This window comes from Hyaena hyaena, unplaced genomic scaffold (genome assembly GCF_003009895.1).
Source record: "Hyaena hyaena isolate Hyena2069 unplaced genomic scaffold, ASM300989v1 scaffold_24, whole genome shotgun sequence".
NCBI classification, from domain to species: Eukaryota; Metazoa; Chordata; class Mammalia; order Carnivora; family Hyaenidae; genus Hyaena; species Hyaena hyaena.
In genome coordinates, this window is record NW_024080656.1 from 976142 (window position 1) to 993952 (window position 17811).

At 41.5% G+C, this 17811-nt stretch overlaps 1 protein-coding gene across 1 annotated transcript in view; it reads left to right on the forward strand.

Annotated features, from left to right (window-relative positions):
* NWD2 (NACHT and WD repeat domain containing 2) overlaps positions 1-17811 on the forward strand; it is a 181931-nt gene that overhangs the window by 71213 nt on the left and 92907 nt on the right. The window contains exon 3 of the mRNA XM_039226959.1: positions 17174-17290. Coding sequence (XP_039082890.1) covers positions 17174-17290 — 117 coding nt within the window. The remainder of the gene's footprint in view (positions 1-17173; positions 17291-17811) is intronic.

Here is a 17811-nt window from a genome sequence, read left to right on the forward strand (position 1 = left end):
CAGATAATTTTTCAGCCTCTTTTACAATGGATATCTTCACTCTCTAGTGCTATCTTAACTACATGTTTCCATTGTTAAGTGAGGAATATGTACCATCAGTGTGCAGTACAACAGTGCAAAATGCAACTCTGTTAGTGGAAGAAAGTTTCACCCTTCATTTATTTCCTCCTGAATATTTTATCTTGGTACCCTTAATAATGCTTTCTCATATGATGTACAAAATAGTCGGTCTCGAAATGTCTTGATTCTCTGTGCCTACTGTCAGTCAGCAGCAGGCCATTATGACACACATATCGGACAGTTACTCATAAGTAATGACTTGCTAGATAAATTGTGAACCTAAATTAAATTCCTTGTTGTGAATTCAGCACTGCCTTCCCTGGAGAATCTGGTTCTACTGATAATAGGGTCTCAACTGTTACAAAACTTCTGATCTGTCAAGATTCCCAAAGACTCAGACACTCCTTGGGGACTCCATTACTATAGAGAAAGAGATGTGGCCAAGCATGGTAATCCCATCTTTGAGTTTGTTTGGATTTGCATTACTTTATTTTGTAGAGGGAAGGAGTTGTTGAGCTACAGATTAGCCTGCATACAACATGGTATTAAGATTAGCTGAGTGGGAAAAGATGAAAAATATATTTTCTAAATTATAAGCTGGCCCAGGAAAAGAGAGAGAAAGCCAAAGGAAACTGTAGAAGGCAAGGTCCATAGAGTCAATTGACAGCAAGGATCATTCAAGGCAGGTGCATTGAAAGGGTCTTTGAGATGCTGGGCAGCAGTGGAAGCCACACTGGGCACAGAAGAGCTGAGACTGAAGGCCAGCTTCCTACTGTGACTCCTTTAGTCCAGAGTCTGAAATGGGGGTGGTGACCACTTCTGGGTGGCTGTGTTTGGAATGAAAATTTGCTAGGTCACATTTGCTTCCCATCTTCTGAGCTTAACAGGAACTCAAATATGTAATACCTGAATCTTCCAACAATATACTTTCTAGTATAATCTCTTCTAGTAAGTTGTTTATAGATATTCCTAAGAATATGTTTTCTAATGAGATGGTTTTCTTCTCTCAAGTGCAAGAAAATATGATGCTAGAATCTTCGTGAAAACAAAAACAATCTACCTGTATAGGACTCTGGATTTTGTCTTTGGCTGTGCATTCAAGCCAGAAGAAATGAATTTCCTAGATTTACTCAAATATACACCGATCTCTTTTATGCTTCCTTTTCCTTTGTTTATGCTGTCCTTTTCACCTGCGGTGCTCTGCAACGTGCCTCTTCCCTTGCTTCACCCGCTAAGTCCTCATTAAAAAAAATTCTTTTTAATGTTTGTTTATTTTTGAGAGAGGGAGACACAGTGCGAGTGGGGAGGGGCAAAGAGAGAGGGAGACACAGAACCCAAGCAGGATCTAGGGTCTGAGCTGTCAACACAGAGCCCGATGTGGGGCTCGAACTCAAAAATGGTGAGATCAGACCTGAGCTGAGGTCAGACACTTAACCGACTGAACCATATAGCCAGGTGCCCCTAAGTCCTACTCATTCTTAAGACTGTTCCTATAGATCTTAAGTCACATGCCCCTCCTTCTGATCACAGCCCGGTAGCTATGTGTCCTCCGGGTGGTTCCTTGAACACTTCAAGCCCACTCCCATTTAAGGTTTTTGCCCTGGATGTGCTTTCTCTGTAAGAATTTTCACCTCCTCATCTTCACATGGGAGCTTTCTTCTTGTTCTTCAGGTCTCCACAAAAAAAATGCCACTTCCTAGCGACGCAGTCTAAAGTAACCACCTAGGAAACTTCTTTTATATCACCCTATAGTAGTTATTTGCGTAGCATGTCTCAATACTGGGCATTCTCTTTTTTTCACATATTGGCTTGCTTATTGTTTCTCTCCTACTAGGTTGTAAGTTTCACAAGAACAGCAACTTAGCTGCCTTCATGACTGCTACACTCCTAGTTCTAGAATAGCGCGGACACATAGTAAAGCTCTGTAGGAATGTGTTGAACCAAGTGAATGCCTTTCTGAGCATATGAATGAATGAAGTCTCAGGCCAAATATTACTTATTTCAAGAAGCTTTCTCTGATCCTCTGGCCCCTCCTAGGATATGCCATGTACCCTCCTATTTGATCCCCTATAATCCTAGGCATAACTCTCAATAATGCATTCAGTTTGTTCAAGAAGAATTTGTTGACCATTGAACACCTGACAGCCAAGTGCTGGGAACACAAACCAATCAGACTCTCGTCTTGTGGAGCTGCCAATATTGTTGGGGGAGGCAGACAGTAACTGTAAATCCCAGTGGTTACAGATGTGTCTTCTTGAGTAGATAAGGGGGTTAGGGAATGCCAGGTAGCCAGAGAAGGACTCTGGGATAAGACAACCTTTGAACAGAGGTCTATAGAAAATGAAGGAGCAAGTCATGCAGATGCCTTGGTAGGAGAATTCCAGGCATAGGCAACCAGGAAAAGTGTCTGAGGTGGGAACACATGTAGAATATTCTAGGAACAGTAAAGAAGCCAGGTGTGGGTAGAGAGGAGTAAGAGAAATAATTGTAGGAGAGGACATCAGATGCAAATCATATGGGACCTTGTGGGACAAGATTAAGGACTTTGATTGTACTGAGTAAGAAGGGAAAGGAGGACGTTATAGGACTTAGATGTAAGAGAGTCACTCAAAGGGGCCCCTAGGTGGCTCAGTTGACTAAGCGTCCGACTTCGGCATAGGTCATGATCTCACAGTTTGTGGGTTCAAGCCCCACATTGGACTCCGTGCTGACAGCTATGTCAGAGCCTGGAGCCTGCTTCGGATTGTGTGTCTCCCTCTCTCTCTGCCCCTCTGCTTCTCATTCTCTGTTTCTCTGTTTCTTAAAAATGAATTAATGATCAAAAAGTTTGAGAGTCACTCCAGCTCTGTGAAGACACTGGAATGGGGGTGGGAGAAAAGGTAGAAGCAGGAGGGCAGTGCAAGTTAAGAAATGATAATGGCAGGGACTCAAATGAGCGATGGAGAGAATGAGACATCTGGTGAGGTAAAGTTTTCATCATCTGTCTGTACGCTCTGCAAGTTCTCAGGATTGGAATTGTGTCTTACTCATCTTATCCCAGTGATGAGTCAGGTGTCTGGCACATAGTAGACTGTTGAGTTAAATATTTATTAAATTGGTAGAATACAGTTACATTTTACACAAGGCGCATGCGCTCTCGCTCTCACACACACACACACACACACACACACACACACACACACACCTGTTGGGCAGCCTTTTCTCTACTGTTTCCTTAATTTTTTCATTTAAACTAAGATATTCATTCATTCATTCATTCATTCATTCATTCGTAGAGCATGCCCATGTGTGCAAGCAGGGGAATAGTACAGGAAGAGAGAGGGAGAAAATCTTAAGCATGCTCCATACCCAGTGCAGAGCCAGATGTGGGTCTCAATCTCACAAAATGTGAGATCATGATCTGAGCCTCAATTAAGACCCGAATGGACGCTTTACTGACTGAGCCACCTAGGCGGCCCTAAACTAAGATAATTAATGAAAAAGATGGACTCTCTGATTGTTAACTCCACTTAATTCTTTGTGTGATATACACAAGTTGGTTGCTGCTCAGAGACAGAAACAGCTGAATGGAAAGAACATCAAGCCCACTCAGAGCAGAGACACACACATGGCTTCAGCAGAGGACAAGGTGTTTAAATTATACGTTATTTGATTTGCCAGCATTAAGTAAATGCTCCCTGTTACAGAGAAGAGGATAGAAAGGGAGAACAAGGGGACTAGACTGGTAAAAATGCAGATTGGGGCAAAAACTAGGTGGTGCAAGCCCCAGGGATTATAATCGTATCCTCTGGTGCCATCCGTTCTTGCTTTCTCATGTCTCTGCTCCATTCCCACCGCGAGGACCCTGGCTTGACCCTCGTTGCTGCAAAAATTGGCTGAATGAAAAGCATCTTCACTGAGCTTGCTCCCTGCTTACAGCCAATTGGTTGCACGTCCTCGAGGAAGAGACTCGTTCCCACTTATTTTTAAGTCAGCAGGGCCTGGAAGAGTGTTTAACGTTTCCTGGGGTTTAACAAAACCCTGTTGAGCAGAACTGCCTACACCATTGCCCTGCGTGAGGTTTTCTGTTCATCACCACCAGGGCGATCTTCCCCCAAATGTCATATCATGGGTTCCTTTGCTGAAAAGCTTTTTTAATGGCTCCCGGTGGCCTGCGGGGGTCGCTATTTACTGTGACTCAGCTGTGTCTCCAAGTTCATCTCTCATGCTCCCCAACACACACATGTGCTCCAAGCCTATCCTTGGAGCACATCCTACAGGGTGCTCATTCTTGACTTTAAAATCTCATTTGCTAGATCTCTTTCAGTTCTCCCTCTTATCAGAAATACCCTTTCTCAGGGCGCCTGGGTGGCTTAGTCGGTTAAGCGTCCGACTTTCGCTTAGGTCATGATCTCGCAGTTCGTGGGTTCGAGCCCCGCGTCGGGCTCCGTGCTGACTGCCAGCTCAGAGCCTGGAGCCTGTTTCAGAGTCTGTGACTCCCTCTCTCTCTGACCCTCCCCTGCTCACGCTGTCTCTCTCTCTCTCTCTCTCTCCTAGAGATAAATAAAACATTAAAAAAACAAAACAAAACAAAACCCTTTCTCTTCCCCACTCCTGCCTTCAAAATGCAGCTCAAGGCCTGCCTTTCTCAAAAAGTCTTTCTTTCTGATTTCCAAATATGCCCTGCTTCTACTCTGTGAACTCCTAACTCCGCCCCGCCCAGCCCCCACTGGGACTCTGAGACAGCAGGAAGCCAGGTTAGGGCAGGAACCTCTGGAGGGGGTGCTTGACTCATAGAAACGTAGGACACCTCCATTTTGAAAGTGATTTTTGTTGGGAGTCGAGCCATTCAATTCCATATCATTTTCTCAAGTATATCTCCTCACCTAGGTGGCTCAGTCAGTGAAGCATCTGACTTAGGCTCAGGTCCTGATCTCACTGTTCACGAGTTCAAGCCCTGCATCAGGCTCTCTGTTATCAGCACAGAGCCTGCTTCAGATTCTTTGTTCCCCTTGCTCCCTGCCCCTCCCCGACTTGTGTGCACACTGTCTCTCAAAAATTTAAAAAAACAAAAAAAACCTTCTGATAGCCAGCTTCTTCATGGCATCTAGTATTTATCTCACTTCATCTTATTCAGTAACGTTTATAAAACTGTTCTTTTTCTTCACCTTTAACATCCAGTAAACCCTACGTGTTTTTCATCCTTTGGCCCCCAGTAAGAGTGCTGTCTTCTCCCTAAGCTGGTGCCTGTGAGTGATGCCCCTGTCCGCATATCCTGCTCTCTCCCTTCCAGAGTTACTTGAAGATAAGTCTCTCTTTTTAGAATGTTAATATATGTGAAATGGAAGCCATCCCTCCCCTTTTTTTTTCCAGTTTCTCAATTGCTATTGTTCTCTCGTCTTCAAAACTTCAGAATCTTACCTTCCAGTACATCATTCACCCTTTATAATCTACAGACTGCCCCCGTTCCTGTTGATTTGCCTGCCACAGTGTTTCTTACAAGTTCAGCTATTCCTGCCATTTCACAAGGCTCTGTCTTTATTCAGCCTTCCATTTCTTAGTCGCTGAAGGCCTATGGCATTTTCCCATTCCCTTCCAGCCCTGGACATGTGTCTTCTGGTCCAGACTATCCACATCTGCTCAGATCATCTTTTGGACGGGTAGATTTAATTCATTCTAAGATGTATTTTTTTTTCACATTTTTACTTCCCAGAAATCAGAAATCACCTTACAAATAAAAGGTGTAATTGACCTGCTGTAATTGACAGTGCATTTCTTTCTTTTTGTTTTTTTTTTTTAAGGAACATAACAATATTGGAGCAGCCTACAGCTCATGATGTTTTGGATTCAGTAAAATACAGTACATTGTGTCATTGATGGAGTGTCATGGAAACAGCATGGATTTTTCTGTTAGAAAGACTAGGATTCAAATGCTGGGTCTGCAGATGACCAGTTCTGTGCGTCTAAGCAAATTGCTTGATTTCTTTGACACAGTTGACCCTTCCGTAAAATGAATGGGGTTGGTGTTTATCTTCCCAGATTGTTTTTGAGAGGTCATGAGCCCCTGGCATGTGGAAGGCACTCCGCCAATGTTCATTTGTTCCTGCCTCCCACCCTTTTAAGTCTTTTCTCCACATTAAGAACCCGGTGTAATGAAATTATTTATGTACATTTTCTTTTGCCTTTCTGAGTACAGTAGAAGACTTCTGACCAGAGGCCTCTATCTGTCTGAGGGGTGCTCAGTGTCTGGTGCAGAAGCAATGTAAGTGGGGAGAAGAGTCAGGACATAGTGTGTTGCATACAAGAAAAACCAAAAGCTTAAAGATCAGGCTGTTGGCTTGAGAGAAGACTTTGCTAAATTCGTTTAGTCCTTTAGCACATCAACCAGCTCTGTGGGACTCTGAGCCTGGAGATCTAAAGGGTAGAGAAAAGGGCCCAGTTTGTCCATAAGGCAGACCCAGAACCTCCCCTGTGCAGTCTCTGGGCGGGTGGCAGAAGGAGAGAGAAAAGAGGAGTCAGAAGACACACTTGTCCCTTCCTTCCCCTGCGTTCTGCTTCAGAAAAGGGGCCGGGGTTAGATAGGTGAAAATAAGTGGGTGGATAGGTGGCACTGAGGGTACTTGCCTGTACTCTCTACTTGGGACTCTGGAAAGAGATGGCTGGACAGTAACTACCCTTCCCCGACCTGGGCATGTCCACATTATGGCCATGGCAGCAAGGGACCATGAGGCTTAACTTTCCCAGGCTGCTCTCAGTTATTGCGTGTCACATACTCTGAGTTCAGAGCCAGTGCTGGTCTCCACGACGGGAAGAGGAGGCCACAAAAAAGGCCCATGGTGAAGAAACTAGATGGAGTACAGGCCCGAGGCTCAGGGCAGCTCCTCCACAGCAGGGAAGCGGGGGAGTCACCTGAGGCTCTGACCAAGCTGAGAGGGAAAGACCAGTCCCTGGGCGACCTGATGCCAGCAGCCAGCAGGCATCACCTGGGGGCCATGCCCACACACTCATGTTTCCCCTTCAGGATAGGAGGTCACCTGGATATTAGCATAGGGAAAAGAAGCAGGGGAACAGGGAAGCCAGGTCTTTTGAGAGACTCGGCATTTTGATCCAAGAGAGAATAAGCACTTAATAGAGTCTCGGAAAACATCAGTTTAGACTAAGGTTTAAATTGGGTAGAACTGAATGCTCACTCTCTCATGTAGCCAGAGGGTGCAGACTTGAACAGGAGGCACAAACTAGTCTCAGACAAAATTGAGAAGCAGTGTTCTCTGTGCACATCCAAGTTGTAGGTTAAGTGTAATTCCGGGAGTCTTACATTGCCTTCACCTCACTAACGATTACTGAACTGAGCAATCGCTTGGTCTTGCACTGAAGGTGCATCCACGGTTGCCTACACCTTCTCTCCCTCCACCACCTCTCTCTCCACCACAGCCCTCCCTATTCTGTTGATCCTAGTCTCCTCTGTGCTGATTTTTTTCTTTCCCGCTGTCCGCCTGCTCACAAATCTCAAAATGTCTTTGCCTCCCAAGTTGCCAGAATACATCATCAGCTTTATAATTGACAGGCTATGTTGTGATGCCCCTGGTTTTTTCTCCATGTTGTCAACTGATTGCCCTTTTCCATTTCCTGTTAATCAAATGCATGCTTCTTTCTCAAGTGAAATGCATATCCTCTCATTGAATTAGACGTCGTTTCACTCAGGCCAGCACTTCAGTTTGTCTGGCTCACTTCGCATTTCATTTCTGCCCATCAGTGCCTGGACAGGTCTAAACCGACTTGCTATTCCATGGAAGTATTATAAGCGTGTGACATCATCCTCCCATCCATGAGCCAGTTGGTTACAAGAGGGAAGGAAGATGAATAGAGATGAGAAAGAGCAGGAAAGCAGTATGTCATAACTGACCTTCATTGTTCCAGTGTGATTTTAAGTGTTGGCTCGCCATTTCTGCAGCATGGAGCAGCCCTTCTGGAATTCTCCTGCCTGACTTCCCAAGACAGTATTAATCGTTCCTCCTGTACCTGGTGTGCACAGACAATCTTCTGCCTCATATTTCTCCTAAATATAGAGCAGTGACACTGTGGGGAGCTCCAGAATTTACCGGAGGAGCTATACTTTGCTGAACTTTTAATTCTGCTAAATTGTGGCTGGCTGATTACCCCAACACGGAAAATCACCCAGGAAGATTAGTCCTGCAGTAAGCAGAATGAGAGATCCTCATTTGCAGGTGACATTTAAGTGTCCCAGTTGGGTACAATCACCGTGAAGTCTTTCTCAAATTCTTAACACAAGGCACCTATTTCTTCCCATCCTCATTTTTTATTACACTAGAGAGATGAGACCTTTAAATAAGACAGGACCGTAGAAGGAGCACTCTTATTTAAGAGTTCTGATTTGTCAGTATTTACTTATAAACCATTGAAAAAGTAACTTGAGCTCAGTTTTCTTTTCTGTAAAACGAAGCATTTCTTCTACTTGATCTGTATTTTCTTTTGGCTCCCACAGTTAATGATGCTGTGACCTCATCCTCATCAGATGGACAGACTGTCACATCTGTTTTTGTAGGGCTGTTCTATCTAGAAGTCCCTCCGAAGAATAGCCTCCTGTGCATTTTAACCTTCAAGTCCAGATTTCCTCACTAATGTCTCACCCTCAAGTCCTCAGGGGCAGATGTAGGTCGTTGGTCTCATGGGCCTCATTTATTTATTCACAGACATTGATTGAGCCCTTGCACGGCACTAGGCACAGTTGTGGGTGCAGCAGATACCATAGTATTGAGAAGGAGCCTAGTCTCTGCCTTCGTGGAGTCACGAACAGTAACGAACAGAGTGATGCTGGGTGCAAAGGAAATAACAGGGTGCCCTGGGCATGCGCAATGGGAGGCTTCATCAGGCCTTGAGGTCTCAGTCCAGCTGCTGAGAAGCTGATGTGTAAGCTGAACGATGAGTAGATGGAGATGCCTATGTTGAAAAGAATTTTCAGGCAGAAGGAACATATTTTCATGGGCAAATTTGGAAAAGAACTTTAACATTATGTTGTACTCACTGCCTACCAAGCACTTACCCTAAGTGCTGTGTGTACATAAACTTGTTTAATCATTGCTCTGAGTCTAGTCAGTAAATTCCATCTTCTCCATTTTATTGCCTGAGGACACTTATAAATCCAGAAGCAAATAACTGCTAGGATCTCACAGCTAGTAAGCAGCAGAGTCAGGATTTGACCCAAGGCAGTGTGGCCCCAGTGTCTAGGCTCTTAATCACTGCACCAAAAAGCCTTTTACGTTCACACGTTCACAAAAACGTATATGGGTAGGTACAGGTATGTAAATATAAGCATCTATGTAAATATATGTGTATGAATGTACATTTCAGTATATATTTATACACTTGTACAAATGCACGTGTGAAGGGCATATACATAGCTAGAACATGAACAGTGAGGGAGAGAACATGGTATGAAATGAGGGTGGGGGAGTTAGGTAGGGACTAGATCATGGAGTATCTCATAAAGCAGGCCAGGGATTCTAGAGCCTATCTTCAGGCTGATAGGGAGCATGGGAAGTACCATAAAGTTAACAGCCCAGGTTCAAATCCCACCTCTATACTTGTGACCTGGGGCTTTGCACAAGTTACTTCTCTGTGCCTTAGCTTTTTCATTTATAGAGGAGAGATGGTATCACGTCTGTCTCATAAGTTTGAGGAGTAAATAAGTTACCCTATATAGTGTCTGGTAGAGTAGGAGGAAATCTTTGCTCTGGTGATCATACCTGCTTTCTAAAAAGCTCCCTCTGGCCCCATGTCAGGCTCTGTGCTGACAGCTTGGAGCCTGGAGCCTACTTCAGATTCTGTGTCTCCCTCTCTCTGCCCCTTCCCCTGCTCATGATCTGTCCCTCTCTCACACAAAAATAAAGATTAATTTTAAAAAAATCTAAAAGCTCCCTCTGCCCGCCGTGTAGTGAATAGATTAGAAGGAGCAAGGATGGAAGCAGGAAGATAACGTAGGGAGTCACAGTAGCAAGACAGGCACAGGTGCGCTCAGGTGCGGTGCTTGCTGAAATCCCAGCGACGGGAAGAGCCGCCTTTGGGTCTTTCCCTTAGGTACCTGCTTTGTGGCCAGTTTCCTGCCACCAAAGGACCTCGATCCCTGGTCGCAGCCTGACTGAGGTTCCTTTATGGAGTGAGCTTCTGCTCCATGCACACTGCATTATAGCTTGCAGCTCTTTCTCTGCCTCCAACAACCCCTGGCCCCTTCTCTCTGCCTCCACATTCGTTAGGCCCGAAAAGTTAAAGGTGCTGCCTTACTCCATGGTCTAGTTTTCTTCACTATCCCATCGTAATTGTTAGGGCTGTCCAGAGGCTCAGTCTCCGAGACACAGAGGCCTCAGGTGTGAGCACTTAGTCCTCATGAGGCTTTGGCTGAGGCGTCATCCTATATCATAGTATTGGAGCCTCCTCTGGCAAATGTGTATGACCACTTGGGACAGCCAGTCCTCCTGGGACTTGATTTAGCACCTGACTTTCCCAGAAAAGTTCCATCTTAGTCACAGCACCATGTCTTTGCCCTGTATCTCACAATCAAGAGAATAATTGCAAAGTAATGTAAAGTTGCTATAGTTCTAGTAAAAGTGTGGCCAAGGATGATGTGGAGATGAAGAGGGTTGTTTTTCTTGTATCTTATGCATCTTGGGGAAGTCATTCTAACCAGAGCGAGAATAGCCATACCTGTACACCACACCTCACCACAGATAAGCAGTATCTGGCAGACTCCTCCCTGTTTACATTCTCCTGCAAGATGAACATTCCAGTAACAGGACACAACTAAATCCAAATCAAATGAGTGCTATATTGACCTTGGAAGTTATGTCCACAGCACAGTAATGTTGCCCTTGTTCAAAACTTTCTGACCTGCTCTTTTGAATATTTTCGGTGTTGACAGATTTTAATCCCTTTAATAGGTTTGGTTTTTTTTAAAAGAGCGTAAGGTCTTTTAAAAGCCATGTCTTCCAACATAAAGGCCAGTAAGGCTGGGAAAATACCAGTTTTAATAAAAACAAATCTGAAGATAGAATGACAAGAGTTTTTCTCAGTATGAAATAGGATAACTCCTACAGAGGAAATGCCTGGGCACCGGCAGAATCATTAGAATGAACGTTTTAATTACTTTGAGAAACTGCCTTCGTTTTGGTTCTTTGTTTATTCAAAACCGAAATCGGTCGTATTGTCTCAGTAGTTACATTCTTGTTTTGCATTCAGGTGGTGTCATATGATAGCATGGGAAACTCGAGAAAGAACCTATTTTGGAAAATATTTAAATTCAAAGGCTGTTTCTGAAGAAGTGATAACATGAAGCCATTGTAAATGCCAATTTGACCTTTTTTCTGGTAAATCATAAGGTGATCGTTGGTTTCTTACAGGCTGCTTTAGTATTTGTTTGGCAGTCTACGTATTTAAATGGTTATGTCTAGTTCAAGCAGCCTCATTTGTTAGGACCCTTATTTGCCAGCTTTTTGTTTTCAGACCAATTCAGCACATGATAAATTAGCTTCCCTAAGAATATTTTAAAGCAAGTTAGATGGTTTTAAGTACAAAAAGATAAAATCAAATTACTTTCCTGAGTGTTTATACTTCATGATGAAATAAGTAAAGGCACATAAAATGTGCTGTCAACAAGTTAGTATCCAATAAATAGTAAATTAGATTCAGTGTCTGCAGTGCCTGGACATTAGGCTAAAAGCTAAACTAATTTCTTAAGTATATAATAAATCTTGTCTTGGTTGGGCACTTTGGATTCCAACCACTTTTTGCCAGTTATTGATCATGCGGATATGTGGCAGATTCGCCTGCCCAAAATGGTGTTTTGTGTTGCGTAAGTTGGATGTTTCCTTTATTTATTTCCTCTCTGCCTTCATGGTTACTTGATTTTACCTTTTTTCATCATCGTCTGCCCATAAAGATGTTTGAGAAAGAATAATTTAAGGGAGAAAAGCTGGAAGGAGTAGAATTTTAAACAAAGTGACCAAAGTAAGGAGATGTGGCATTAGACAGCCCTGGATGAGGGCCACGGTGGCCAAACTTTAAGGAAGTAACAGGTGCAAAAATTATTACAAAAGACTTCCATTGGTGGCAAATAAGTCATGTGTCTCTTAGGCTTCTATTTAAAAATACAAGCAAAAGCCTTGTTTTGACTCTTACCTGTTAATCTGTTCCACATATTTTTATTTAAATCTTATTGTTGACTCTTAAATAGGTGCTTGACTTAGACACCTGTTGTTGCACTTAGTTCTGCTGTGAGTTGGGGACAGAAGACCTGTAGAAAATTACAGTACTAAAGAGGTGCACAAAGTATCATTGAGACATAATTCAGTTCACCACCACAAAGTTCTCCCACTTAAAGTGTGCAGTTCAGTACTTTTTAGTGTAGTCAGAGTTGTGTAAGCATTACGATTTTAGAATAGTGTCATCACTTCAAACAAAAGTCCTATGCCCTTTAGCTGCCACTCTCAAATCAGCCTATTTCCCTCCCTCCCTGCACTAGGTAACTATTAATCTATTGTTTTTCTCTGTAGATTGCACATTCTAGACATTTCATATACATGGAATCACACAACAGATTTCTTTGTGGCTGGCTTCTTAGAGTGTTTTCAAGTCTCATCCATGTTGTAGCATCAGTATTTCACTACTTTTTATTTGCAAATAATATTCCATTTGTAGATCTGTTACATTTATCCGTTGATCCCTTGATGGACATTGGACTGTTTCTACACTTTAGCTATTATGAATAATGTTGCTATGAACATTTATATGCAAGTGTTTGTGTGGACATGTTTTCACTTATCCGGGAGAACTTATCTGGTAGATCATGTGGTAATAACTCTGTTTAACTGTTTGAGGAACCGCCAGGCTGTTTCCCCAAGTGACTGCACCATTTTTTATTCCCACTAGCAATGTATGACACTGTTCCACATTTTCATTAACACCTGTTAATTATCCATCTTTGTTAGGACAGCCATCCTAGTGGGTGTGAAGTGTTATCTCATTGTGGTTTTGATTTGCATTTCCATGATGACATTGAACATCTTTTCATGTGCTTCTTGACAATCTACATACTCTGTGAAGAAATGTCTACTCAGATCTTTTGTCCATTTTCAATCAGCTTGTCATCTGATTATTGAATTGTAGGAGTTCCTCATGTATTCTAAATACAATTCCATTGTCAAATAGGGTCCTCATTTTTTTTTTAATGTTTGTTTATTTTTGAGAGAGAGCGAGCACACATGAGCAGGGGAGGGGCAGAGAGAGAGGGAGAGAGAATCCCAAGCAGGCTCCATGCTGAGTGGAGCCCCACATGGGGCTCGATCCCACAACTGCAAGATCATGACCTGACCCCATATCAAGAGTTGGACACTTCACTGAGAGACCCAAGCGCCCCTCTTCTCACTTTCTTGCTCTTATCTTTTGAAGCATTAAACTTCGATTTTGAAGAGGTCCAACTTCTCTCCTTTTTATTTTGGTTGCTTGTACTTTGCTATCATATCTAAGAAACCATTGTCAAATCCCCGGCTACAAAAATCTAACCCTATGTTTTCTATAAAACTAGTTTTAATTCTCAAATTTATGTCTGATCTATTTCAAGTTAATTTTCATATATGACGTGAGGTAGGGTGTCAAACGTCATTGTTTTCTATGTGGATACCCAGTTGTCCCACTACCTTTTGTTGAAAATATGATTCGTTCTTCATTGAATTATTTTGGCACCCATATTGAAATCTGTTGACCTTAAGTGTGAGGATTTATTTTATTCCATTGAATATCCTTATGCCAGTACTACACTGTCTCAATAATTGCACCTTTGTAGTGAGTTCGAATCTGGAAGTGAGAGTCCTCTTACTTCGTTCTTCCTTTACAAGTTGTTTTAGCTATTCTGGGTCTCTTGAATTCCCGTATGGGTTTTAGGAGCAGCTTGTCAATTTCTGTAAGTAAGCCAGCTCGAGTTTTATGGTGATGGCAGTGAAACTAAATATTAATTTGGGGAGTATTGCCATCTTAAGTTTCCCAGTTCATTGACTTGGGATGTCTTCCAGTTTGTCCAGATCATCTTTAATTTCTTTCAATAGTGCTTTGTAATTTTGAGGGTATAAATTTTACATTTCTTTTGTTAAATCTATTTCCTAAGTTTTTTTTTACTCTTTCTGATGCTCTTTTAAATGGAATCGTTTGCTCATTGCTAGTGTAAAGAAGTACATTGGGTTTTGGCTCAACTCAATGGTTCCAACACTTTTTAGTGGTTTTTTTAAGGATTTGTAATATATAAGATCATGTCATCTACGAATAAAGATAGATCTACTTCTTCTTTTCCTATCTGGATGCATTTTATTTCTTTTTCTTGCCTAATTGCCCTGGCTGGAACATCCAGTACAGTGTTGAATAGAAGTGGTGAGAATGGATATCCTTCCCTTGTTCCTAATCTTCAGGGGAAAGCTTTCATTAGTAAGTAGGCTGTTAGATTTTTCATATATGCCCTTTATTCGGGTAAAGATAGTTAATTTCTATTCCTAGTCTTTTTGTGTTTTATCATAGTGGGGTGTTAGATTTTGTCAAATGTTGTTTCTATATCTGTTAAGATTGGTCATTTGATTTTTTTTTTCCTATTGATATATAGTGTATTGTATTAGTTAATTTACTGATGCTAGGCCCACTTTGCACTCCTGGAATAAATGCCACCTAGTTGTGTCATGTAATATTTTTTACATGTTACTGGATTAGGTTTTCAAGTATTCTTGAATATGTTTGAGTATTTTAGAATCTTTTCCTTTTGTTTTATATTCATGAGATACTGCTCTGTCATATTTTTATACTGCTCTGTCATATTTTTATACTTTTGTCTGCCTTTAGTACAAGGATCACACTGGTCTCCTAGAATAAATTGGGAAATGTTTTCCCTTCTAATTTTTGGAAGACTGAAGAATTGAAAGAGTTCACCTGTGCATTCATCTGAACCTATGCTTTTCTTTTAAATTCCTATTTAATCTCTTTTCACATTTCTGTTCACACTTTCTGATTTGTCTTGAGTCTATTTGCATGACCTTTCTCTCTCTAGGTATTTTTCTATTTCATCTAAGTAATCTAATGCATTGACATATAGTTGTTCGTAGTATTCTCTAATAATCCTTTATTTCTATAAGGTCAGTAGTAATGCCTCTCTCTCACTTGTGATTTTGGTACTTTGAGTTTCTTTTTTTTTTTTTTTAATCCAGCTAAAGTTTTATCCATTTTGTTCAGAGAACCAACTTTTGGTTTCATTGGTTTTCTCTTTTGGTTTATTTTAATAATTTTTTCACAATATTTGTTATTTTCTTCATAGTTATTTTAAGGCACATCTTATCCAAATCTACTTATGATTTATACCAACTTAATTTCATTGAGTTTACATACTCCCTTATAACTATTCCCTTTTTGGACTGTTCTATATGTTCCAAATCCAATTACATTGTTATATTTTATATAATTGTATGTCATTTAACGATGAGAAGAAACAGGTATACACTGATAGCATTTGTTACATCAACCTTTATATTTACCATTTCTTTTTCTATTCATTTGTTCTAAATCAGACCTTTCCTCAGACATATACAAATAGTGTCAGCCAAAAGGATAGAGAACAGATTCTTTGAATGACTGTCAGTCTGTGCGTGGCACAACGGAGAGTTATTCACGTTGCAGATCTCTGTGTTTGACAGTTTATTGGTAGATGGCCAAAAATGTCTTGTCCTGGTAATCTCAATAATTCACAGTTCTGCCAAATTAAAGTGTCTGTTACAGTGAAGTATTCTGTATCTGTGCTTTCCAACATGAGAGTCAGTAGCCACATGTGGCTATTGAGTATTCAAACAGAGTTAATTTTAATTTATATTTAATTTTAAATGGCCAAAGCTATAGGCTCTCATATAGGACACCAAAGTTCTCATCTCAGATGACCCCTTCCTCATTACTGTGATTACACTTTGTAAAGTAGATTAAAGGGAAGAAACCCTCCCCCCCCCAATATGATAGTTTCATTTATTATGAAACTTACAGACTGAACCATGAGAATATTTTTTTAAGAAGTTGTTACATCTTTGTTAGCCATCTAAACACTCAAATGCACAAAGATCTGGTGCAGGCACATGCACGCAGGGCCACGGCCAGGAGACAGGATGTACACAGGTCTGTGAGATCTCCTTGGAGCACAACTGAGGACACACACTCTGCACCTATGTCTCACTGAATGCCATACAAGGAGCCAGTATGGAGGGGAGGCTCTTTTTCTGCTGTGGGAAACAAGGGAAAGGAAATCTTCAAAGCTACAATTGGAAACATTTACCTTATGCAGAACAGCCGTTGAGTAAAGGGAATGAAGCCCATAATGCTCTTCATAGCAGATTTTTCAAAGAGTGTGCTTGCACAAGTTTTGACAGACTCTCAGAATCTTCCCTCATACTCTTTGAAGTAAGGAGATAGAGGATCCTATTATCCTCACTTCTCATTAAGGCATATACCGCCTTTCATTGTTTCCAATACATGTTTCTCAGACATATATTGATGAAAGCCAAACTGCTTTCAGACAAAACAGACATAAACAAAATGTCTATTCCAGTGGGATAAAGCATGATAAAAAAAAATAAAAAACCTGTTAGGAAACTTAGATGTTTCCCTCTAGGTCAGTATATATTAATGCCCATTATGGTTTTTTCCCTTCTCATATTAAAATACACAGTAACATTATACACTGTATTTTAATTGTCTCAAATCATGCCATAACCCAGGTGCTTCCAGACACTTTTTGAACTCCAGTTACCCATTTCAATGTAAGGAAAGTTTGTTCCACAAAACCTCTGATGACATTTAATGTTTCACTTTTCTCTGGGCCCATGTCTATAATAAAGAACAAAAGATGTTATAGTATACACACCCAGCCCATCATGGGATAAAACAATGTATCTGTTTGAATGGATCTTAAACATAATTTTCCCCCTTAAGGGAAAACATGCAGTGAAGAGGAAAGTTAAAAGTCCTGTTAGCTTGACACTGTAACTAAGAATAAAGGTGACTTAAGCTTTCCTGCAGGTGAATTAATGTTGCATCATCCATTGGTCCCCAGGTCATAGATCTCTACTGGGGCATTGCTGAAGACGAGTGGGACAGCCCCGAGCTCCAGAAGACTCGCATGAAGCAGCTGGAGGAGTGCTTGAAAACTTCTGCAGGTCCATGTTTTGTTGTGGGTATAAAAACACTAATGCTTTATATTAAATTGTAGATGACTGTGAGAATTGTTGTTTGTGATTCTTAAGGGACCTTTCATTATTTTAAATGAGGAACAAATCCTGGCTTTTCTCTACCTATTGAAAAACTGTAAACTGTCTCCTTGCCCTAAATGTGGGAGCTTTTCTGTAAGCAGCACTGCAGAGTCATGGTGAATAATTTGCAGTGGTGATCGAAGGGTGACTTGGGCTCGACAGCAGGTTCTCCCACACCTTGTGATCAGCAGTAAGAATTACCGTGTCCGTGTCCAGTAAGTAGCCCGATTTTCCTTACATGGGGTAATATATTACATCAGTGCCTCCCTTTCTCAACACCAGAATTGTTGGCAATTTTTTTTTTAACACAGTAACTGAAACATTATTAAAGTAATCCTATATAGGACATCAGATCCAGCAATAGAAAGTGATGCCTGATTGGGGTGGGGGGTTGGGGGCAGGTGGAATTCTTCGGAGTGATTTTCAGTTAGGTGTTCATTAA